The sequence below is a fragment of the Hoplias malabaricus genome, chromosome 1, assembly GCF_029633855.1.
Source record: "Hoplias malabaricus isolate fHopMal1 chromosome 1, fHopMal1.hap1, whole genome shotgun sequence".
Taxonomy (NCBI): domain Eukaryota; kingdom Metazoa; phylum Chordata; class Actinopteri; order Characiformes; family Erythrinidae; genus Hoplias; species Hoplias malabaricus.
This window is the reverse complement of record NC_089800.1, coordinates 20548768-20573848: the sequence shown is the minus strand read 5'-3', so window position 1 is coordinate 20573848 and position 25081 is coordinate 20548768. Positions and strand designations below refer to the sequence as shown.

General features: G+C 37.9%; 2 protein-coding genes across 6 annotated transcripts in view; both read left to right on the top strand.

The window, feature by feature from the left end:
- arhgef1 (Rho guanine nucleotide exchange factor (GEF) 1) overlaps window positions 1–16316 on the top strand; it is a 50332-nt gene extending 34016 nt beyond the window's left edge. For 2 of the 4 annotated variants that reach the window (XM_066673002.1, XM_066673160.1), the window contains 18 exons: window positions 2499–2654; window positions 3245–3441; window positions 3751–3897; window positions 5057–5139; window positions 5317–5442; window positions 5737–5851; window positions 6135–6235; window positions 7024–7098; window positions 7186–7261; window positions 8690–8857; window positions 8936–9023; window positions 9168–9287; window positions 9444–9502; window positions 9796–9939; window positions 10090–10212; window positions 11190–11350; window positions 12362–12463; window positions 12905–16316. In XM_066673002.1, coding sequence (XP_066529099.1) covers window positions 2499–2654; window positions 3245–3441; window positions 3751–3897; window positions 5057–5139; window positions 5317–5442; window positions 5737–5851; window positions 6135–6235; window positions 7024–7098; window positions 7186–7261; window positions 8690–8857; window positions 8936–9023; window positions 9168–9287; window positions 9444–9502; window positions 9796–9939; window positions 10090–10212; window positions 11190–11350; window positions 12362–12436 — 2014 coding nt within the window. In that variant the 3' untranslated portion in view covers window positions 12437–12463; window positions 12905–16316. The remainder of the gene's footprint in view (window positions 1–2498; window positions 2655–3244; window positions 3442–3750; window positions 3898–5056; window positions 5140–5316; window positions 5443–5736; window positions 5852–6134; window positions 6236–7023; window positions 7099–7185; window positions 7262–8689; window positions 8858–8935; window positions 9024–9167; window positions 9288–9443; window positions 9503–9795; window positions 9940–10089; window positions 10213–11189; window positions 11351–12361; window positions 12464–12904) is intronic. The other 2 variants (XM_066673080.1, XM_066673240.1) reach the window with 2 other exon arrangements.
- Window positions 16317–17708: 1392 nt separating this feature from the next.
- cd79a (CD79a molecule, immunoglobulin-associated alpha) lies at window positions 17709–24280 on the top strand. Of its 2 annotated transcripts, none has more exons than XM_066642429.1 (5): window positions 17709–17823; window positions 18897–19226; window positions 22132–22247; window positions 23050–23109; window positions 23738–24280. In XM_066642429.1, the coding sequence occupies exons 1-5, from the start codon at window positions 17784–17786 to the stop codon at window positions 23855–23857; spliced, it is 666 nt and encodes a 221-aa protein (XP_066498526.1). In that variant the 5' UTR covers window positions 17709–17783; the 3' UTR covers window positions 23858–24280. The 2 variants fall into 2 exon arrangements, with proteins under 2 accessions (XP_066498526.1, XP_066498518.1); XM_066642421.1 differs by having other exon boundaries at window positions 17715–17823; window positions 18894–19226.
- The last annotated feature ends 801 nt before the right edge of the window (window positions 24281–25081 follow it).

Here is a 25081-nt window from a genome sequence, read left to right as displayed (position 1 = left end):
TGCACAAAACATTTACAAAATAATGAAAGTCGCATATAACACTCATTGGCAAAATAGTAGCTAGATATTTTTTCATATATTGTGTTTTTCAGGAGATAAACATTTATTTGCCATTTATTATTTTATTTGCATGGAAGACAAAAAAGATAGTAAACAATAGTAATCCATAACTGCATAAAATAACATCTAGGCTGACAAATAGCATATTTGCTAGCTAGAGTTTTGCATATTTTCTTTTAAAAACTAGGTTTACTGCATGTACTGGTAAGTGTCCATTAGACAGAGTATTTCTTTTACTAAAGGCTTGTTACATAAACCTAATTCTGTTTCAAGCTACAAAAAGATGGCATAGCAGTAATGACTCCACATGACATTTGTAAAACTGACAGACCGAATGCATGCTAGATTGGAAAGGAAACGTTCTGTTAAAATATTAATTAAGGGTCCACATATATTTATTTATTTTGCTACCAACTATGTTAAAGGCGACGCACATAATTGTAATAAAATAATAATAATAATAATAATTAAAAACACCTTTTTAAAAATTCAAAACAGATTTTCTTACAATTTGCTATCTCTCCTGTTGGTTTGCACACTGGAAATGTGTCAGTAAACAAATAAATATAATAAACAGAGCCTCGGTCAGAAATGCTAGGCTTCCTCTCTCTCTGCTCATGGCAGAAAAATAGCAAAGAGCACACCAAACATTGAAATCAACGAAAAGAGATGAGGGTATTACTTGATTCCTGCTCCATAGGTGATTCATATTGACTTATTTTTGCTGTTTCAGATTATTTAGATAGGAACCCAGTCTAAATTCGGGAGAGCGCTATCTGCATGAAATTAAAAACCGAGCAAAAGCGCTACAAAACTGAATGGCTTGAGTTATAAATGAGTTTCTGTGGTAAATTAAACAGTGAATAAAATATGTATATATTGTAATTCAAAATTCAGACAGTCTCCTGATCTTCTGTGATTTTACGCTAACTGTTGCGTAATATTAAAAATGAAAGTTGTCGTTTTATTCAACAAAAAATAAAGTAGTTTGAAATTAAGTAAAAATAATAAATGGTTTGAAAATGGCAAGAAAGAATTTATTTGTCACTGAGTTCGTTATTAATTCCATCAAAAACCACAGCAAAAGCATGTGCATCAGTTTGTTGTGTGAGATTTGGTTTAGACGATTTACAGATGATTTTGAGGTTTGCAATGATGAATATAGCGTATTAATGCTTAATTTGTTATGAAAAGTTTTCATCACTAATAAAAGCACAATTGTAATTTTTAATACAAGGGGTCCTCGACTTACCGATCCGTTCCTACGTCGCGTCGTAAATCGATTTTCGGTGTAAGTCGGAACGTACATACTGAGAGAGAACGGCGTTGCAGCAAGCTAAAATGGCGTACCACCTCGGTCCCGAGCCGCGTAACCGTGTATTCTTCCGCCGCGCACACCAAACACGAAGTTCGCGTTATGACGTTTACGACGCAAAACCACTTAAGTCGAAACAAGGCTTTATACAGTAAATGGGAGATGTGTCGTAACCACGAAACATCGTCACTGGGGACTGACGTAACCGAGGATTTCCTGTACTATGTTGAAGTGTCAAAAGAGCGGGATGATGTTTGAAATTTGAATTACAGTTATTCATTCATTGTCAGAAACCGCGTATCCATTTCAGGGTCGCGGATTACTTTATTATATGTTACAGAAAAACACTTTAAAACCTATTTGTACATCTAATAGTATCTGTCACTAAATTGGTTTCTTGGAACTTGTTACGTAAACTTTAGATAGTGGCGACTGAACTTTAGTTTAATGTAACTTGTTGCAGTTAAGTTTCATTATGTAAAGCACAAGTTTGTATCTTATAGTGTATTTAATAGTTAATCACTCCATGACTAATAATAAATGTACTTAGTCTGTGGGATAGCGATTTTGAAATTATTTATTTATGTTGCTGTGTTACGAGCCATGTTTTGGTGTTTGCTGTGTGTGAGATTGGAAACTCAAAGGAGCCCAATTAACTGTCATTAATATTTAATTTTTTTTTCAACTTGGGAGCTGCTGCATTCAAGTGAAGTGAGATGTGGTTAATTGCTTCTTCTGACTCTAGTTGAGGTTTGTTAATTTTTAGCTCACAGGGTTTTCTTAATAGGCTTGTTCACAAGAGTAGAACCCAGTTCACAAGGTGAGGATAAGACTTCGCTAGTCTGGTCTCACGTTCTCTTAAATGTGTTCCACGATTCCTTCATAGTTCTTTTCTTTACTCCCTGTTTCATTGTAAATTGTCAATATCAGATCTTTCCATTGTTCATCCATATCTGTTCACGTTTGTCTATCAACAATATCCTCCATCTTGTGTCCTGGTTTTCATTTCCTCTCACTACTACTTCTGCACCTGTCTCTCTCATCGCCGTTCTTTTCCTCTGTTCTCCTCTCTTCTCTTTTCCTCTTCTTTCCTCTCCTACTTCCTTCCCTGGTGTGTATATAGGAGTGTACGTCGCAGTGAGAGTCTGTGTGTGGAGCGGCGTCACTCTCGGCGTGGTGGCTCTGGCCGAGCCAAACAGTCTCGCTCCCGTAGTGACGTGGACCTCCAGTCAACTGTAACCTCCCACCCCCCTTCACCCTCCCCCCAGCACTCTTTCTTGTAAGGCTGCATGAAAGCACATGCTTCTTTGTATATGTAAACACACACACACACAGGTTTCAGGAGTACTGCTATAAAACTCATCTTAAATGAATGCAGGTGTACAGATCCAATTCAGCAACACCCTTTACTCTAACAAGGTAACCTCATATATAATCATCATGTAATCTACTAATCAACTTCTACATACTAATCTGAAACCACAAATTAAAGGATTTGTGCTGTGGCTGCAGATTCTCATTCCAGTTAAGCAGAAGCACACCTGATTCTACTTGTTTAATCAGTTAGTCTCACTCTCCTTCCATGAATTTTTGAATCCCCAACAACTCAGTTCATCATTCATAAGTTCATATTCAATTCTAATCTACAGACGAAAAAAAAAATGTACGCATTCATAATTTTCCGAGGCTTGACTCACAAGGAAGAAACAGCACAGCAGGGATTCAGTGCCTAAAACTAGAAGTTTAGCTAATTCAGAGAAAATATATTTGTTGGATAAATCCCTTTTCTTCCATTCTGTGAGATTTTCTGTGCTAAATTCTGCTTTCTCTTGTGTTTTTCCTCCACAAATTTCCTTCTGCTGTCTCTAGTCCGGAATTAATAAGTGCACCAGCTGAGGGAACTCCTACATCATCCATCTCTGGACCCTTGCCTCAGCAGCAGGAGGAGGTGGAGCCCCGCCTTCTGGAATTTGAGCAGGACCCACCGAACTGGAGAGAGCTTGTCCCCAGTGATGTTCTAAGCAAACTCAGCAAAAAAGAGATGAAAAGACAGGAGGTCATCAACGGTAAGTCCCCTGTTATGTGACTGCTGAAAGAGAAGTGTGTAGTTTTTTATGTTTATTTTGGTTGAGCTTTAAAGGTGGTGTATTTTACAGCTTTCCATAACTTAATAGTATATTATATTATACCATCTCTTTTCTACAAGTTAACAAAAATAAGGTCTCTTGGGTCTTAAAGGTGATGTTCACAAATGTAATCAAGATGTTTCCTCACCATTTTTTATTGTAATAAGACAGATTAACATTACATTTCATGTGTTTTTTGGATTTAACTCACTTCTACATTCTCTCTGTTTTGTGTCTATCGTCCATCAGAGTTGTTTGCAACAGAGCATGCCCATGTCCGCATGCTAAGTGTGCTACAGACAGTGTTCTACCGTCCACTCGAAAGAGAGAACATTATGTCTAATACTGAACTGAGAGCCATCTTTCCCAACCTGGATGATATCATGGACATGCACTGTGAGTCTGTCTTACATTCACTCTCTGGTTTAAGTCAAATAAAACATTGTAAGACTACACTATGTCACAAGTTAGTGCCTGAATAATTGTTTTCCAGTTAAATGTTTAGTTAAAATTACAATATTACATATTTTACACAATATATGTTTCTCTTTGAACACATTTTTTATACAAAATGCAGCTCAAAATGATTTAGTGATTAAATATGATAAAGTGTATACTTTGTAACCACAATTTAATAAAGCAAACAATAAAAACAAACTGAAAAAGTGGAACCGCAGTTAATCCGTTAATTATAATTTAAAATGAAAGTGAAGATGGTATAAGGTGTAAATGGAAAGGAAAACTATTATACAGAGCACTCTGTAATATTTTTACCTTAAAATAACAGCTTCAAAATCATTGTGATGCTTCACTGACCTGTATTAGGGAGAACAGAGCCTCTGGGATCATTGCTGCAGAAACTTTTGGAGGGGTTAGGGTTAGGGAAAACCACCCCATTAACCTCAGCCTCCTCAGTGATTTCAGGACAGTGCTGTTAAAAAAATGTATTACACCAGGGGGTAATCCAAATGCCACCTAATGTCATCACACCTGGGCAGCCGTGGCCTAATGGTTAGAGACCGGGCTTGGTACCGGAATGTTGCCAGTTCATTCCCCAGCAAGGCACTGAACCCACAAATGCTCCCTGGGCACCAGGGATGGCTGCCACCAGCTGTGGGTGTGTGTTCACAGCCCCTAATTTACTAGCATGTGTGTGTGTGAGTTAGTGTGTTCACTGATGGCTTAAATGCGGAAGACACATTTCGTTGTAAGTTGTACGATGACAAACAATTGCACTTTTTAAATGTATTAATTTTTTAATTAAAAAAAAAAAAACCTAACAAAATAAATCAACAAAACTGCCTAGAATTATTTTGTTGTTTTTGATTTTGTAAGTTTGTAATTAACATAAATCTTTCACAGTTAACAGCTGTAAATATCATTATATGATTAAATTCCTGTATAATTTCATTATTTTTAGTTAAATCTTTGACCAGAAATTCTGTTTGTTTTTTTGACCAATATTATAAGACACTCCTTAAAATCAGCACAGGTGATAACTCTGTTATATCAGTCTGGCCTTAATCTGAAGTTCACTGGAATTTATTTCTCCTAGATGCATTCTATGAGAACTTGAAGAAGCCGCGCCTGGAGGATGGATTTGTAGTTAAAACCATCAGCACACCACTACTCAACAGAGTGAGTACTGTCTTCTAGTCTCATGAGATTTGGGAGACACTTACAACAACGTGTGGAGATAAATGTGGTGTTTTTAGATAATGTGGATACTGCTTAGATTTTTAAAAATAATTTAAAAATCCTTTTGGAACTAATTAGCATCACACTAATTTTTTTCTCTTTTTTTACTCACTGTAGTTTCACGGATTTGAAGGGGAGTGGTTCCAGAAGCTCACAGCTCGATTCTGTAGTCACCAGTCCTGGGCCCTGGATCAAATCAAAAGCAGACAGAAGAAGGATCCTCGCTTCAATGCCTTCATCCTGGTATACACACATCTTTACACTTCATATATATATTTTTTAGACATTTTTCCCTGAGCTTTATTTGGAAGCTATCAGATTTCATCTCTGTGCACTCGCTTCAGCAAGATGTGAATACATTTTCTTGTTCTGGAAAGATCAAATACAGTACAAAAAAAAATGGTTTAATGTTGAAAACACTGCTCACAAACGATTATAACATATCTAACTGACACCATGTCTTTAATACATGGCATATACAATTATTAGGCTACCATACACATTCTTACATTTCTGGTAAAACTACCATGCTTCTAGGATGCGGAGAGTAAGCCTCAGTGCAGAAGATTACAGCTGAAGGATATTATCCCCATTGAGATGCAGAGATTGACTAAGTACCCGCTGCTGTTGGAGAACATAGCCAAATACACAGGTAAGGGTCCCCCACCACAGAAAATATTTTGATCAGATTGCTGAGGGTGCTCAAGTAAATAAAGTTTATTTAGTACATATTTGTTCTTTTCCCCTCCATTTTATTATTATTATTATTATTGTGATTTTAGATCCCTGTTACCATTTGTGAATGTTGTAGTTGACTACAAGTGCTTTCCCTAAATATTAATGAGTAAGTGCTTTACTGTGGCTGTAATGTGTTATAAGAGGTTTTCCTTTATTTAAATTAGGGTTAAATCTTCCTTCTGTTTTCTTTCGTACAGAGGACAATGCAGAGAAGGAGAATATTCAGCAGGCTGCTGAGTGTTGCCGTAAGATTCTAAACCATGTCAACGAAGAGGTGAAACTCATGGAGAATTTCCTGGTGAGTAAAGTGTTATTAATAACAATAATTATTAATAATAATAATGTGACATTTATATGACATCTTCCTTATTTTTTTGGTGGCTTCTTCACTGCCTGAATCAGTGATTCCCAAACTTTTTCAGCATGGCCCCAATTTGGTGGCTGAGGATAATCCACCCCCTGACCCCACCCACACACACACACACACAGAGGAGAGTTCCAGCAGCTCGTTCAGGAACTAAATCTGTATGAGTTTTTACGTAGGTCTCTGAGACTCTGATTCTCAATGAATAAAAAGCATTAAATATTTTTTAACATCCACATTTTTATAATCAGCGTGTTGCTTGTTCTACAAGCTTTGTGTTCTGCTATGGACAAGACAAACTGTTCTGCTGTTGTTTGCATTCTCATTATTTTGGTCTACAGCCATGACAATAGAGCTGACTTGCAGCTTTTTTCATCTATAAAAAACTCTGTGTGAATAGGCCCTTACCGTGGAGTCATTACAAGTGAAATGCATTAGCTCCATGATCTCTTAATGACCTCCCCTACATCAGCTACCCACACACGATTCAAGTGTGACACTTTACTATAGAATTAAGAGAAATGTTTTCATAAATATATTTGCTTGTAATCTGACTGAAAGTACATAATGTGTCTTGGCATCTTTTATTTTTTTACTTTACAATTCTCAAAAATCCTTAACCTTTTGTCTACTATTCTGTCACTTTCTTGACTTTCCCCCTCACTCGTACCCATGCCTAATAACCCTGTGTCTGCTTGTCATTTTCTTACTTTTTTTGTCAGACTTTAAAAGACTACCAGCGCAGGTTGGATACATCTGGGCTGAGGCCCAGCAATGAGCTCTACCTGGAATACAAGGTATGTGAATTGTGTCTCACGTTACATGGACAGATCCTGCACAAATTTTTAAGCAGTGATTTTAAGTGGTTTGATTCTCTCTTTTAGAATTTTGACCTTACCACAAGGAAAATGATTTACGAAGGTCCACTGGTCTGGAGAGTGACTAAGGAAAAAGCGATAGGTAACTTCTTTCAGTGCTCATCTCAAGCCCAGATTATTTCAGTGAATGTATTCAGCCTGTTACAAAATTCTTCTGTTCCAAGTTTGAATTTTCTTTTCTTTTCATATGTTTATATAATTTTTCGTGTAAATAATAAATAACAACAGCTGAATTTATAGTGGGGCGGCACGGTGGCGCAGCAGGTAGTGTCGCAGTCACACAGCCCCCCGGGGTTTCCTCCGGGTGACTGTCTGTGAGGAGTGTGGTGTGTTCTCCTTGTGTCTGCGTGGGTTTCCTCCGGGTGCTCCGGTTTCCTCCCACAGTCCAAAAACACACGTTGGTAGGCGGATTGGCGACTCAAAAGTGTCCGTAGGTGTGAGTGTGTGAGTGAATGTGTGTGTGTTGCCCTGTGAAGGACTGGCACACCCTCCAGGGTGTATTCCAGGTAGGCTCTGGACCCACCGTGACCCTGAACTGGATAAGGGTTACAGATAATGAATGAATGAATTTATAGTGTGTAATCGATTAAAACACTACTTTTATGTAGGATCAAATCGATTTCTCTACCAGTGTCGCCCCACATTTGGATGATTTACATAGTCTCATAGTTATAGTCAGGTCAGTAAATTCCTTTGTGTAAACTACATATGTGCCTGACTAAGAGGCCTGAACAATAATGCAATATCAGTATATACATGATTCCATACGGAATATAAAATGATTCCATAACAATGAGATGATGTTTTTAAACACATTTTCAATAATTCAATATACATTATTTACAGCATGTCACAGACAGTCATTACAGGTTGCTGTCGTCAGTTCAATATTTTTTATATTTACTTTAAAATTAATACTGACAAGCTTAGGTTTGATGGTGATGTCATGTTTCTTGTTTTATTCTTGGCAGTTATTCTGTGGAATTTATATTGTTCATGTTGATATCAGAATTATATCATATCGACTGAAATTAACAAACATATCGTGATATAGAATTTTACAATGTCATCCAACCCTACTGATATATATTGTCAGTAATACCAATCAAGATTAATTTAATCTGCTTTATTTATATATCCCCAGTCATTGTGAAACAATGTAAGAAATTGTATCCCTAGATAATCACTCACATTTCAGCTACTTGTGCAAACCAGGACAAATATCACATCATAAAACTGTTATTTTCATATATATATATATATATATGAAGTTATTCCTGTTTGTATATTTGGTTATCACCTGGAATGAGTATGGTTTTTAATTTATATTTTTCTACAAATGGTTGTATTAAAATATTTTGGAGATGTAGTTGTTCCAAAATGTTTCATCTTTTTAAAAAAATGTTATTAACAATAATGTGATATTTGTTATATTTTCCCCACAAGTAAGAATTTTGGGCATGAAAGGACCTTTTAATCATGCTTTTTCCTTTATTTCCCGTGTATTTAGATGTGCAGGGTGTGCTGTTGGGAGACTTGCTGGTTTTGCTGCAGAAGCAGGATGATAAAATGGTGTTGAAATGCCAGAGTAAGAGTAACATCGCGGCTCAGGAAGGCAAACAGATGCTGAGCCCAATCATCAAACTGGATTCTGCTTTCCTCCGTGAAGTGGCCACAGGTGAGGCTGTTTGTGTTTTTTTGCAATTGTTCTGTGTAAAGTGACAAACTAAAATATTCTGTGTTCCCTCTATACCAGATCGCAAAGCTTTCTATGTTATCTTCACCTGGGAGAGTGGAGCGCAGATCTATGAACTTGTGGCCCAGTCTGTGGGGGAGAGGAAAATGTGAGTGGGCGAATGAGCTCTGTGTACGATTTCTACGCAAAGATGCTACAATGAAACCAAGTTTAGACACCAGCAGTTTCATTCCCTTTATGTTTATGTCAACTTTACACCAGTCAGAACTCATTGTTTTTCTGTGTGTTGTAGATGGACAGATTTGATAAAGTCAGCTGTGGATGAGTTAAAGAAGAGTGGAGGTTCAACTCTAGACAGGACAAGGTCCGGCAGCATGCCAGTAGGAGGCAGTGTGATGCATTATAGCCCCACGTAAGTGTGTGAAAGATGGTGGTATTTTTGTTCTTCTGATCTGGGTATTTTGAAATAATACATATAGAGTGCACTGTATAGTTACACTTTCACATCACTTCTAGACATGACTGTTAATTTACAGTTAAATTAACACATCTCTCACTTTGTTTGTAGAATGCAGCCTCCTCTCAGTCCGACTGAAAATGGAGCAGATCCTCTAAAGAGCAGTGCCAGTAAGAATGTGTTCATTTTTAGTCACGAAGCACAAGTATTGTGGGTCCGGAGTGATTGTGTGTGTTCTCTGCTAAAAGTGTGCACAAGAATACACTTAGTAAAATGTCATATTATTCTTTCCAGTGCTTTTCACTCCCCCTCGAATAAAATACATGTAATTATTCATTAATACACGATTAAAACTGATTTTGCAAAATGCAAGGATCTGAAATCGATAAAAGACTTTCACTTAAGTAATATTTGACCAAGGATTTAGCCCAGTTCATACTGTCTTTGTGTGTTTTTAAAACAGGTCGAGAAAAGGACAGCCTTACAGATGAAAAGAGTAGACACACTCAACCCTCAGTAATTGACTATCTTGCAACCAATGGATTTGATCCTTTGGGTCACACAAATGCCCCTCCAGAGAAGTCAGCTACTGGGGCTTTGGATGAGGGTCAGTGATGTATTTTTTCCTCTTCAAAAATCAGTGACATTACAGTATTATTTCCATGTTATATCCCTGAGTGTTCTGCAGCTAACCAGTAATGGTAAAATCAATGTATGAATTGCATATTTAAATTGTTGAACTTAACTACTTCCACAGTAACATGTTTGAAGAGGCTGTTGGTCGGGAGCATCAGTCTGTCTGAGGAGCCCCAGCCAGAAGCAGAGAATGGAGCAGGTTTAGCAAAACAAGACATGGAACCTGAAGCAAGTCAGTCGTTAGGTATTAGCAGTATAATCCTGGTATCACAGTATTATAGTCTTGTAGTTCTGAGACTGTCTCACACTACAGGAACTTCATTAACACTGTCGTCAACATCATTTCCGCAATGTCCAAAATCAAGAACAAGCAAAGAAGACTAGGCTTTCCTTTCCCCAGCTGCTACTTCCAGCCCCTTATGGGAGTCTCCTAGGCATTCCCAGCCCAGTTGGGAGATATAAACCCTTCAGCAGGTTTTTTACACATGTATCATAAATAAATAAGACTTAAACTCACTGTAAATACTGACTGAACCCTTTATCTATGATTCTGGCCCTGTCCGTGTTAAAATAGAGAGCAGCTGTCAAAAAAAAGCAGAGGAGAAAAATTATAATCCCCAGCACATACCCCACAACACATATTCAATGTGTGCTGGTAAAGCTGAGATTGACATTAAAGACTATGGAATATGAACTGTAGATTCTGAAGATCAGAGTACAAGTGCATACACACAGGTGATTCAGTAATAAGAGCAGGCAGCTTCACTACAAAGAAAAAAGTGTGTATCCAAATCTCCACACCATCCCCGCTGTTCATATGTCCTTCTCCAATTTCTCATCTACATACTAACACTTTTCTTTTTCCTTACAAGCGATTTCACTGCTAATCAGCACTTGTATTTGTGATTTCTGGGTATTTTGAAAGTCTTCTGAGTGGTGTTGCGTCACTTCTGACGTGTTTTTTTGACCAAATGTATTTTTTGAGACCAGTCAGATTAATTGGGGGTTCCTCCTGGTGTTAATTTGTGTAATTCATGACCCCATGTCACCAGTCAGTCTTGTAGTATGCAAAGCAAAAACACTTAAAGACACCCGATTATTGGAAAACAATGTGTAGTGTGAAAGGTACAGAAGCAATTGGTCATTGTTGTACTGTCAAAATATTCAGCCTAAGTCATCTCTTGTACTGAGCTTGTTCTGATTTCTTATCCATTTTCTTAGAAGAAGAGAACAGTACAGAGGGCAAGGAGGACGGCGAGGGTGGAAGAGTTAAGGCAGAAGAGGAACCAACAATTGTTGCTCCCCTGGTGCTTTCACATGAGAGTATGCAGGAAGTTCGCAGACGACTGGACGGTCTGGAAGAGAAGCTGAAGAGACTACAGGTGAGAATGTCTGAACAATGGACTGAACAATGGGAAGATTAAGCAAATATTAAAATAATTGAGTCTGACTCTTTTGAATGTTGCCTTTGCATTAGATAGTACCGTATTTTCCGCACTATAAGGCGCACCGGATTATAAGGCGAACCTTCATTGAATGACCTATTTTAAAACTTTGTCCATATATAAGGCGCACCGGATTATAAGGCGCATACAATAGACGCTACAGTAGAGGCTGGGGGTTACGTTATGCATCAATTAGATGGAGCTGCGCTAAAGGGAATGTCAACAAAACAGTCAGATAGGTCAGTTCAACTTTATTAATAGATTACAACCCAGCGTAGTTTAAGGTAAAACATGTAGTGCAATGTTAATATACCCCACATCGTTGGGGGGGGGGACTTTTCCTCGATTCAATAATAATAATAATCACAATATAGTAACACTCGAAATAGTGCAAAGCGATAACAATATATCAATAACTCAACGTTGCTCAAACGTTAAAATCACACAACACACAAAATAAACACGTAAAGCTCACTTTACTAAGTTATTCCTCATCCACGAATCCCGTTCGTTAGTGATTCGTTAATGTTAAATTCTCTTGCTGCTGCTCTATTCCCGTGTGCTTCTGCGTGACTGATCGCCTTGAGTTTAAACTCTGCGTTATATGCGTGTCTCTTAATAGGAGCCATTTTGGGCTTTACATAAAAAACAAATGGAAATGAAATATATATACCGATATATATCCAGCATGCACCGCGCGGAAGAAAATGAAGTAGGCGGCTGCTTACCGTAGTTGCGAGACCTGTTGTGGCTCAATATTGGTCCATATATAAGGCGCACCGGATTATAAGGCGCACTGTCGGCTTTTGAGATAATTTGAGTTTTTTAGGTGCGCCTTATAGTGCGGAAAATATATAATATATATAGAATATATATATAGAATATATATAAAATATAATATATAAGGGTTAACCTTTCAAGTGTTATCATTTTTTTTTTGGTTTACAGACTGTGGAGGAAGACTATCACAAACTGCACGAACTCCTTGCAAAGTTCACCATTCAAAGAGGCAGCTACAACTGAGAAACCTCCCAACCTGCTGGTCACAAGGTGATTTTTGTAAGAGCTTCAGGATGACACACTATATCTAGGGCTGCCACTGTTCACATATACACTCATTGACCCAGATTTTTTAATTATAACCTCTTAATTGGCTGAGTAAAAGTTTCATGGAGAGCTTTAGAGTCAGACACTACTACTGTCAGATGCTACTGCCTGTCTCTTGACAAGAAAAAACAGCGCTCTGTGTTTTTGTATGGGTTATGTTGCGCAAGAGAGAGAGAAAGTACTATTTTACTCAATAATAGGGATGCTGTATTTACATAACTAAGTCACTAAGCTCTGAAAAAAGACAGAATTACTGGAGGAAGATGTAGCCAAATAAAAAAAATGAATGAAATAATTTTGACAGCACTGTATATAATATATAATACAGGAGTATCATCGTAACAAATCCATGTGAAAATATGTTGAATGCTTGTGTCTCCACAGATCACTGTATGTGCTGGAGTGTGAGTGTTGATTTTAAGGAATTCCTTGATCGATTGGCGTTGCCCGGACCTTCCAGTTTCCTCTAATATCCGCACTCATCTCCTCTCGCTTTTCCTGGAGATCGACTGTATGCCTCATCCCTTGTCGTTTAAGGCTGGCTTTTTGCGTGTGTGTGTGAATGCATGTGCATGTGTATGTTAAAAGAGGTGACTGGACTGGAGACCATATCTAAAATCTTCCAAAATGGAAGAGCTACCAGGTTTTTTAAGCAGTTTTTATTGTACATGCACACACTTATGGACTGCCCCAATGTAAGCATGTCAAATGATTTATATTTGCAGAAGTAGTAATATAGTGCCAAAGGGATAGCTGTACTGTACATAAGACAAGAATGTGTTTGTGTAGATTTCACACAGATTTTATGGCCCAAACATTTTTGAAATGTGTTAATAGAGAATGTAATGTATTTTAAAGGAATACTTGTGCATTTTTTACATCTAATCTCCGTCTCTTCAAGGTCTGCCAGATGCGGTTAATTGATACAGTTAGTAATTATAATATATTTCCCTTTGCTTAAAGAAAAGAAAATCCAATGATCTGAAGCACTGTTATTATAGAAACCAAAGGGCAGACATCTGATTGAAAAATGCTGGAGTACTCTTTTAATATGTATATTTGCTGATCCTTGGCTTTGTGTTGGGAGTTGTGTTTATCTGAGAACGACATTTGAGTGCACATTAAAAGAGGGACTAGAAAGTAAATGTGAGTTCTATAAGAAAAGAGGAAAAATGGATTTTGTAGGTAAAAAAAAAAAAAAATTAAATTGGAGTGACCTCTACTAGGTCTGAGATATGATTGAGTTTGTTGTAAAGAATGGAAATAGATGTATGTTGTGCACTATGCAGTTACAAATTATGACTGTTTTTATTTGCAGAAAGTGCACATGCCCCACATGGTCACTATTCTTCGAGTGTGCTTGACATTGTGCATGTGCATGAAAGGGGCCAGTTCCTAATATTCTAGGGAGTGCTGGTAAAAACTAACAAAGAAATTGTTTTTTTTATGTTACACGCCGTTTACAGTTATTTTATTCAGGTGACTTTTTATGCCCTTTCTCATATAGTGTTATTTCTTTAGTTAATCATTTCCTTATAATCAGGATTTCTTTTAAATTTTAATTGTTTTCAGATGTTTTACTTTTAAAGGGTAGCTCTCAGTTATTGCAGGACCAAAGAGGTGGATGTATATCTGCATAACAAATGGTTACATCCATAAAGTTATTGAGCATGTGTGAGTGTACGCTTGGCTGTAATAGAGAATAGATCATTCACATGCCGAGACAAAAACCCTTCTCACACCTTTTCCATTAGAATGAGTGATCTTACATCAGGCCGGTTTGTGAGCTAATGAAACAAATAATACATAAATGAAATAAAACATTATGGTAGAGTTGATAGCTACAGGTCTTAGACATATACACACAACGATCACTGGATTGGGAACACCTGCTTTGTATCTAAACTCACTGTCCATTTCATCAGCTCCACTTACCACACAGGAGACTGTAGTCTGTACTTTGTAGTTCTACAGTTACAGACTGTAGTCTGTTTCTCTACATACTTTTATATCCCCATTTCACCCATATCTTCAGTGGTCAGGACCCCCACAGAGCAGGTATGATGTGGATGGGGGATCATTCTCAACGCTGCAGTGACACTGACTTGGATTGAGACAGTAGCTCACACTGAGCCATTACACTAAGGGCTTTAAGAGCTTGAGCAGCATCACACACACTCCATTAACACCACCACATCAGAGTCACTGCAGCACTGAGAATGATCCACCAACCGAATCATACCTGCTCTGTGTGGGGGACCATTGAAGAGCAGGGTGAAATAGGGATAAGAACATATGTAGAGAAACAGGTGGACTATGGTATGGTCAGTGGAGCTGACAAAATGCACAATGAGTGATCCATTATTCCAGCGATGGTTCAGTTAGAGAAGCAAACTTAGCATAATTACACAATTACAAAAACATAAACACGTACAAATTATCCAATAAATAGTATTCAAACAAACAAACAAACAATATATTTGGATCATTGACAATTGGGTGGTGTTTTGCAGTTTTACATCAAACTGAATGGGCTCCTTGGCCTTGTGTTAAACTGGTACAGGTGTAACTACTACTATTCATTTGCACGTGGACCCTGTCTAGATCAGTTGTTGAAAATGATATTGGTGGGAATCTGCTGATAATGTCCCCCAGTACTGTTACTAGTTTCTTAATGCTCCCATATGATTATGTAATTGCATTTCTAAAGTAAAAGCCCCTGCAGTTTTGTGTTCAAATCTTTGTGTAAGTACCAAAAATGCTTGTTATCACAGCGTAAATAGAACAATCTTTTAAAATGTAACTGTTTCTGATCCTTTTTTTTTTTGGACAGTGCATGCCTCCATCCATCTCATATTCTTCTAGTCAGTCATTGTGAAGTACTTCCAAAAACGGATTGTGAGGCTGGTGCACATTTCATTTTGTTTTGTTTTCTTTGCTTTTCATGGAAACACTTGTTACAGTGTGTATTATGCATTGCCAGTTGAGCAAGAGAGAAAGGAAACATGCCCCATGAACACACACAGGACTTTCTGACTTGTAGAATGTAAGAATGGAATATATTGATATAATCTCTCTAATATGCACCTTCGTATGTATTAAGTCTCTGACAAAAACAGGGATTAAGTGATCGTTTATTTCTCTCTTACTCAATTACTTACCATTTCTAAAGTTTATATGTGACATGTATCTAGCAAAGACACGCATACACATGCACAAACACAGTACACAGAAATCTATTTTTAATGTTAGGTTGCTTGTGCTATTTTTTGTTGTCTCAAGGGTTGTCTACTGAACCTAGTGGTGCTCTTCCTCTTTTTCGTCATGAATGGATGAAAGGCAAATATATCTGGGTTTCACTTCCATACCTACAGGGTGTGCTGCCCTCCACATACTATATATACATTATATAATTTTGTCTTCCCTCTAAGCAGAACTAAATATTCTTTTAAAAAAGTACCTTCACAGAATATAAAAATATATATATTGTTAATTAATTTTTTGAGCACACCGTAAACATAGTTTCATAGTTTCTTTCACATCTTTATCTCCATTTATGATTTTTCACACATTGCTGTGTACATTTTTTTTTATTTTGTACATTTTAAGGGGTTATTTTTACTCACCCCACTGCTGTCAATCTTTAGAAATTATTATGCAAAACTAAGAACTATTCTGTGTATTTGGGCTTTGATTTTATTATGTAAAAATATGTTGTAATGGAACTGAGGTACTTTTTTTTTTATTATTACTGTAATTTCCCCTATCTTTTTTTTTTTTTTTTAATAAATGGTTTTAAAGGTACTCTGTGTCATACATAAATCATTGTACATTCATTCGTTCATTCATTCATTCATTATCTGTAACCGCTTATCCAGTTCAGGGCAGCGGTGGGTCTGGAGCCTACCCAGAGTCACTGTGTGGAGGGGAGGGGGTGTCAGTCCTTCACAGGGCGACATACATTCGCCATTGTACATGTATAATAATATTTTATATGCAGAGTGTGGATGTACTGTTTGACAATATTTATCATTATCCTCATACGATATGGATTGGTTATTCCAGTGAGTCCATAGGTGAGTGAGACTGAGTGACTGGGTAAGCACCCAGTGATTTCTTGTAAGCTCTGGACCTACCACAACCCTGAACACAATGACTCGGTTACAGAAAATGAATGAATGAATGACACATTATCTGCCAACATACTTTTCTGAGCATATCAGTGATCATAATTATAAATATATATATACAATGTAGTATGTAAAATTAGGTGGGTTTCCATCCAAAACTTTCACAAATGTTTTGCATAATAATGAAATATCGGCAGAGAAAAAATTTGAAATGAGTCACGTTTCCATCCGCGGCACTTTTGTAAATAAACTCCAGATGAAATAGGCTCCATTATCAGGCACGACATCAAAATGAAGGAGAGGGAGGGATCTGAGTGTGTCGTTTATCTCAAAAAGCTTGATTTAATATTTATTTGTTGGACGTCTGTGTGTGGAGATTGTTCTTAATGTTTTAGAGAAAAGTTAAATGCTGCGTGGTCTCTTGTTTGATTCACTGTTTCGTATTGGCATTATTACCATTTTCATGATTAAATGGTACTCTACTTTGGCTTTTTACCTTAAAATTACAGCTTCAAAATCATTGTGATGCTTCACTGACCCATAACAGGGAGAATGGAGTCTATGTCATTGCTACTCTGGGCTCAGCACTGCAGAAACTGCACTGTGTAACTTTTGGAAGAAGGTAGGAAAACACCCCTCGATTTCAGGACAATAAAGTGAATTATAATCTGTAACTGCAGGGGGAGCCCAGGAGCAAAAGACCAAATCTTATCTATTGTCCCTTTAATTGCAATTTAAACGGCCTATCAGGAGGGTAGATTTCAGACGTAGCTTGCTCTAAGGCACAAATGTGAAGACAAACATCTTTGGTGTTGAAAAATAGAAAGAATAAAATGACAGAATTTTTGTAGAGTAGTGATTTGGTTTGTACAATTAAGGTCTTAAATTACAAAAGAAAAGTCACAATACCCAGATGATTCAAACATTCCAAACCTGATGCAGCTAAAACTGGTCACAATGCATCAATGCATTTCTCATCCCCTGTCTGTTAAAGAGAAGAAGTGGTGGGTGGTGACTGGGAGGAACATTAATGGGTGGAGTGAACAGTAAATGTCATTCTATCAGTGGGTGAATATTTCATTAAGACGCATTAAGAGTGCTCTATAGAAGCTGTGTGAGTAGTATCATTGAGGATGGGGTCAAGATTGGTTTTCCTGTTCTGTTTTTTGGCAGGTAGGTATGCTCATATATTTCAGGAATGTGAATGAGTTTCTGTTTGGGACATTTGCAATAAATGCAATGGTGTAATGTGCTATAAATTTATTTTATAATATATTACCAGAACGTGAGACTACAGTACTGAATAATGTTAAATATCTAGACTAATATTTTTTAAATATGTTTATGGTCTTACAAAAAAAGGAAAAGGATTTTACCACAAATTATAGGCAAACCGTTTTGTGTTTAATTTGCCTTGCTGCCATTTGCCGGAGTCAGTACATACCATTTCCTGTTTTGCTCCAATGGAGCGCATCTCCTGCTGAAGCAGATGTTCGACGGCCTCAGATTATCGTTAACAATATTAGTTTTTCTGTGTCTTTATCATCAAAGATTTCATTATGCCTGTTTCAGAGTGGTTTGGTAAAGGAGGCTTTTGTATTGGTTTATAGCAATTATTAAAACGTGTATGCGTACTTACATATATGACCAGAAATGTAGACACCTGCTCCTTAAATGTTCTTCCTCTAAAATCAAGAATAAAAGGTAATTTATCCTCAGTTTGCTGCTGTTACAGCCTGGAAAGCCTAAATATTGGAACATTATTGTGAGGATTTGATTCAATTCAGTACCAAAAAATATCATGATATAACATTACAATACTTATATAAGTCCATCAGTGCCTGTGGACTTAAAATGGTATGTCATGTAGGTATAATGTGAAGGTTTGTTTTAATTGATAGCTGTATGTCACAGTGTCAGAAAAAAACAATTTCCTAATAAGGCCTATGGCATTGAAAATACTCATATTTTAATTAACATACAAACTATTTAGTGTTTAACTACTAAACTCACATTCATAAGAAGAGGACTCAATCACATTAATGGGGGAACATACCTACAAATAAAAGATTGAATATATATCTAATATATGCTCAGTGACAGTGTTTTTGTTTGTTAGCTGCATTAGCCTTGTAGCTCCATTGCAAATCTAAAGAAGCTAAAAGTGTACTTGGAATTTTCACTGAATTGTTCATTCATGTGTTTTTGGTCTAAACGTTTGTTTTGTTTTGTTTTTTTGTAAGCAGCCATCAGTGTAATCTGCTGTGATATAGAGGCGGCGGATGACCAGCCCTCCTTGCGAATTGCCATCTCAGCCACAGCCACCTTCAAGTGCTGCTTCAAGACAAACAACACTGACCTGATAGCAACATGGCAGAAGATCAAAATACATGACCACAACAATACTGAAACAGAAATTATTAACTCGACATGTAAGATGAAAAAAGAGAACAACTTACAATGCTGTACTCTTGAGGTGAAACATGTCACATTTAATGATACAGGCCTGTACCAGTGTGAAACGCCATATGGATCAGCTCACAGTTATACACACGGCACTTTCCTGCAGGTCTATGGTGAGTTTAAAGTATTTTTCAAATTTTTTTTCTCCATGTATTAGCATGACTATATTTCAGTTTTTTTCTTAAAAGGGGACATTTGAAAGCATGGGGCCAGCAGTAAAAAGTTCACAAATGCATCCATGCATCTATTAAGTTGAACTTTAATACATAAACAAGACAACTAATAAATGCCTCTATGGCTACGTTCCTTTCCATTAGAAAATAATAACTAATAAATTATAAGAACATATTTTTGTCATTTTCTGACCGTTTCTGACCGTTCTAACCGTTTACGTTAAGCCAGTAAATCTCTCTTCAATACCAAATTACAAAACTAAAAGCACTGTATTGAAATGACATACAAGTAACTCTGTGCGCAAGGCAGGAACTCATCCTGGAGGGGGCGCCAATCCTTCACAGGGTGACACACATTCACACACCCAAACCTACGCACACACTTGAGTCACCAATCCACCTACCAACGCGAGTTTTTGGAGCCTGGGAGGAAACCGGAGCACCCGGAGATGGGGAGAACACACCAAACTCAAATAGACAATCGCCAGGAGCAGGACTCAAACCCCCAAACCCAGGACCCTGGCCCTGTCTGTGTATTCTGGTTTGTCCGTTTTTGCTTCTCTTCGGCTGTCCATATTTCTTTCCAATCGGAAAATGTCTGATATCCCTTCTCGTTCCCTCGTTACACACCTTCTAGACCAGTGGTCCGCAACCCGCGGCTCTTTGATCCCTCTGATGCGGCTCAGCTTTTGAAAATAATTAATGAGTATTTAATTAAAATGTGTTTTATTTTGGTTCGCCAGTGTGCGGTTTCTTGAACTTTTGGACAGCTGAATGCACGGCGCCAGTAAAATAATGACGGTACGCAGAGAGAGAACAGCATTTTTGTGTCCTGCCAGTGGATAATTTAAGTTCAGCGTTTTTTTTTCCCCCATTACTACAAGGACTCAAATAGACATTGAGTATTTTACTTAACCGTCAACACAACATATTTTTTTCGGAGTTAAAAATATATTTTTTTTTTCATTACGACGAGGACTCAAATAGACACTGAGTATTTTACTTAACCATCAACCCAACGTCTTTGTTGATATGTTGATTCAAAATTTCACAGTGTCAACAAATCCCGAAAAAGTTGGGTCAAGTAGCAATAAGTGGCTGGAAAAAGGAAATTGAGCATATAACGAACAGCTGGAAGACCAATTAACACTAATTAGGCCAATTCACAACACGATTGGGTATAAAAAAAGCTTCTCAGAGTGTCAGTGTCTCTCTGAAGCCAAGATGGTAAGAGGATCACCAATTCCTCCATTGTTGTGCTGAAAGATAGTGCAGCAATACCAGAATGGTGTTACCCAGCGTAAAATAGCAAAGACTTTTAAGTTATCATCATCAACCGTGCATTACATCATCAAAAGATTCAGAGAATCTGGAACAATTGCTGTGCGCAAGGGTCAAGGCCGTAAAACTCTACTGGATGCCCATGATCTCCGGGCCCTTAAACGTCACTGCATCTCAAACAGGAATGCCACTGTCAAGGAAATAACAGAATGGGCTCAGGAAAACTTCCAGAAAGCAGTGTCAGTGAACACAATCCACCGTGTCATCCGCCGTTGCCAGCTGAAACTCTACAGTGCAAAGAGGAAGCCATTTCTAAGCAAGCTCCACAAGCTCAGACGTTTGCACTGGACCAGGGGTCTTTTAAAATGGAGTGTGGCAAAATGGAAGACTGTTCTGTGGTTAGATGAGTCATGATTTGAAGTTCTTTATGGAACACTGGGACGCCATGTCATCCGGACCAGAGAGGACATGGATAACCCAAGTTGTTATCAACGCTCCGTTCAGAAGCCTGCATCACTGATGGTATGGGGTTGCATGAGTGCTTGTGGCATGGGCAGCTTGCATGTCTGGAAAGGCACCATTAATGCAGAGAACGATGTTCAGGTTCTAGAACGACATATGCTCCCATCTAGATGTCATCTCTTTCAGGGAAGACCCTGCATTTTTCAACAAGATAATGCCAGACCACATTCTGCAGCAATCACAACACCATGGCTACGTAGGAGAAGGATCCGGGTACTGACAACCTGCAGTCCAGATCTTTCACCTATAGAGAACATTTGGCGCATCAAGAGGAAGGTGCGACAAAGAAGGCCCAAGACGATTGAACAGTTAGAGGCCTGTATTAGACATGAATGGGAGAGCATTCCTATTTCTAAACTTGAGAAACTGGTCTCATCTGTCCCCAGACGTCTGTTGAGTGTTGTAAGAAGAAGGGGGGATGCCACACAGTGGTAAAAAATGGCCTTGTCCCAACTTTTTGGGGATTTGTTGATGCCATGAAATTTTGAAACAACATATTTTCCCCTTAAAATGATACATTCTCTCAGTTTAAACTTTTGATCTGTGATTTGTGTTCTATTCTGAATAAAATATTAGATGTTGGCACCTCCACATCATTGCATTTAGTTTTTATTCACAATTTGTTTAGTGTCCCAACTCTTGGAATCCGGTTTTTAAACCACTGTCATGTTGAGTGGAGTTTGGCTGAAAACCACACAGCGTGTAGAGTCCCAATTCTGCCCTAGGCTCCTTACCACTAGAACATTTGAACTCTCGCCCCATTTTGCTCACCTACAGCAACGTCATTAATGTCATCAAAGTGCACACATTAAAGAAGGATTGGAGAAAGTCTGCAGACAGCATAATCCCAGATATTTTGGGGAGGAACATACAAGTGGGAGGGAGATACAAGATGCCAACAAGTCAGGGGTTATAGTTAGTGTTGGGTTAAGGTTTGCACCCTAACCCTAAAAATGAAGACACACCAAAACAATCATATGACTCAATCCAAATTACAACCTTCATTTTCTTCTCATGTACAATGATCTTTGTCATTTACTAGAGCCCATCGAGAAGATACTAAACATCAGTGAGCAAGCTAAGAACAGCATCATCACTGCTCAAGGTGTTCTCCTGCTGATCATTGTGATCATTCCTGGTGCCATGCTCCTCTGCAAGGTTTCTAAAACTAATTTACACTGTTTCTGACTTGTAAGGGACACCAATACATGTATTTTGCCATAGCTGTCACTGCCAATTGTCTATACATTAATACAATGTTTAAACAGTGACTTAATTTTATCAACTAATTCAATCAAATAAATGTAATGATGAAAGGGGAATATACACCGATAATAAAACTACCACCTCCATGTTTCTGCGCTCATGATCCATTCTCACAACAACACTACAGCAACACTATGTAGTTCCATAATTACAGACTGTAGTCCATCTGTTGCTCTGCACACATTTCTTGCTTCCTTTCACTCTATTCTTCACTAGTCAGGACCAGCACAGAGCAGATATGATTTGGGCAGTGGATCATTCTCAGTGCTGCAGTGGCACTGACATGTTGGTGGTGTGTGAGTGCATGTACTGTGCAGTGCTTGTACAAGTGTACAACCCACCTAAGCATAGTCCACCAACCAAAAAATATCCTGTCAACAGCGTCTTGTGGGCAACATCCAGTGACAACTGGAAACAAAGTATGCATAGCAACAGATGGACTACAGTTTGTAATTGTAAAACTACAAAGTGCTCCGATGTGGTCAGTGGAGCTGATAAAATTGGTAGTGAATGTAGAAACAAGGAGATTTAACAAGGAGTTTTAATGTTATGGCTGATCAATGTGAAATGTACTCATGTGAAATGGAGCAATGCTATTGTACTGATCATCAGTCAACCCACTTGGTGACGAGGTATGATCCCACTTGTTTACTCTTACATAAACTTGACACTTTAAACATCTTTTCTTTCACAGTCAAAGGGGCTGCATGAGCTGGAGAGAAGTAAGAGCAAGGAGGAAGAGAATATTTATGAGGTTTGTCTTGTACAGTTTGGTTAGTCTCTTATTACTTGTACATATCATTAATAATTGGTCTTTTTTATGTAGGGATGTTATTCTCACCATTTAGTCCACAGCATTATTGTGCTACACAGTGCATGCTAGAAGATAATTTATATTAGATCATAAATTAAAGGCTAAGCACCACTTAATGGACCTTCACATTATTTTAGTTTCTGACATATATAAGTATGAATTAAAATGAAAATAGCAGCTTAATTTGCTTTAAAACTGACCATTTTATTAAATTGACGGAAAAACCCGAGCTCGCCAGAGAAATTCTCATACGGAAAACCGTTATGACTGACTGTTATGACAGTATCTAGCTAGCTAAATAACCAACATTATTCATGACAATTGCCTAGCAATAAGCTAAACTCAAATTTAGAGGTACCGTTATTCTTGTAAATGTGTCGGTCTTTTAAACCTCATTCCTTGAATTGGTAATAAATAGTATGTTTTCTGACTATCAATAAACACAAGTTAGGAACTCAAATTCCACTGTATTTATTTGTTTGACACTTTCATATAGCTGCTGCTTAGCCTTTAAAATGTTTTTTTGTGTTGAAATATCTAGTGTTAACCCCCCTATTCATATTTTCAGGGACTAAATCTGGATGATTACACCTCCACCTATCATCAGATCCAGCGCTCTCTGGTACAAGGACCTTACCAGGATGTGATGAATAAGGCAGAGGATGACATCCAGCTGGAGAAACCCTGAGTGAGAGGCAGAGAAGATACCGATAAAGAGGGTGGATAAGGATATTGTCTTATGCCTTATGTTAAAAAAGGGAAATAATGAGTAATTGTAATATTTCGGTACCATTCAAATTAGTACCTTTATGTGATCTGCAATTTCTACACGATTGATGAAATGTAATGTGATTAACAATGTGGAGCAGGACCAGGTGGAGAAACCATGAGCGAGGGGCTGAACTGAGGAGCAGAAAATTTACTGATAAAGTTCTGTCTTTATGTTTTATGTGGGTAAAACAATGTAGGGAATAATGTGAAATTCTATAATCTGGGTGTTACAGAAGCAGTTTTATTTTATATTTTTTAATATACATGTTTTGAGTCACTATTTGTGGCTTTGCTTTTGTATCTTTCTATTTAGAGTATATTTACATGTGTGCCTGTGTGACCTGCGGTTTTTTCATCACTGCTGAAATAAAAAAAAATTGTGCTTTACATATTCTATATATTGTGTATATATTTATACAGCCTTTTGAGCTATTGTACAATAGCACATGGAATAGCTTGCATAAACAGATGGCCTACCACAGCTATATTATCTCCTGGGACCATATCAACCTGGCTTCAACTCAAGAACCTACCTAGCACACCTTAGGGATGTGGATACATTTAGACCAGTGGCGGATGCTGGTCTTTCAAGGAGGGGAAGCTCAATTTAGGCCTACGTCATAAAATTTGTCGGTTTATTTATACGTAAATTCTACCCTCTGTTCCTTTTCAAGAAAATGATCTGTGACCAACAAGGTGTCTTTTCCAGGGACTTGACTAGTGTCCTCTCAATGGCCAGCAGAGCTAGGCTGCTTAAACGGCCTTGGCCCATGTGAAGTGTGTCCGCCTGTGAGTGTTTTGTGACGGTGGAGGGGCTCAGCAGCACCCGCTGGACAGAAACTGCGATAGAAGTCAGAAAGACTGATAGAAGTCAGTCTCCAATAACAAGCAGCTACAAAAAAACACCAGAAATAGAAGCTTGATTTGTCGCTAGTCGTTTTTAACAAAGAAAATGCCGCTAAGAGGATTATGTCTCCGGTTCAACTCAGAACAGAATGAAAATTTAATGCTCCCACGGATCTCTACACCAAAGGATCGCTGATTCGCTCATTTCGCTGTCAATCAAAAAGTGATTCAGCCTCAGACAGATCATCCAATCATCATGCAGAAGCTGAGCGTCCGGGCCAGCCGAGGCCAGCCC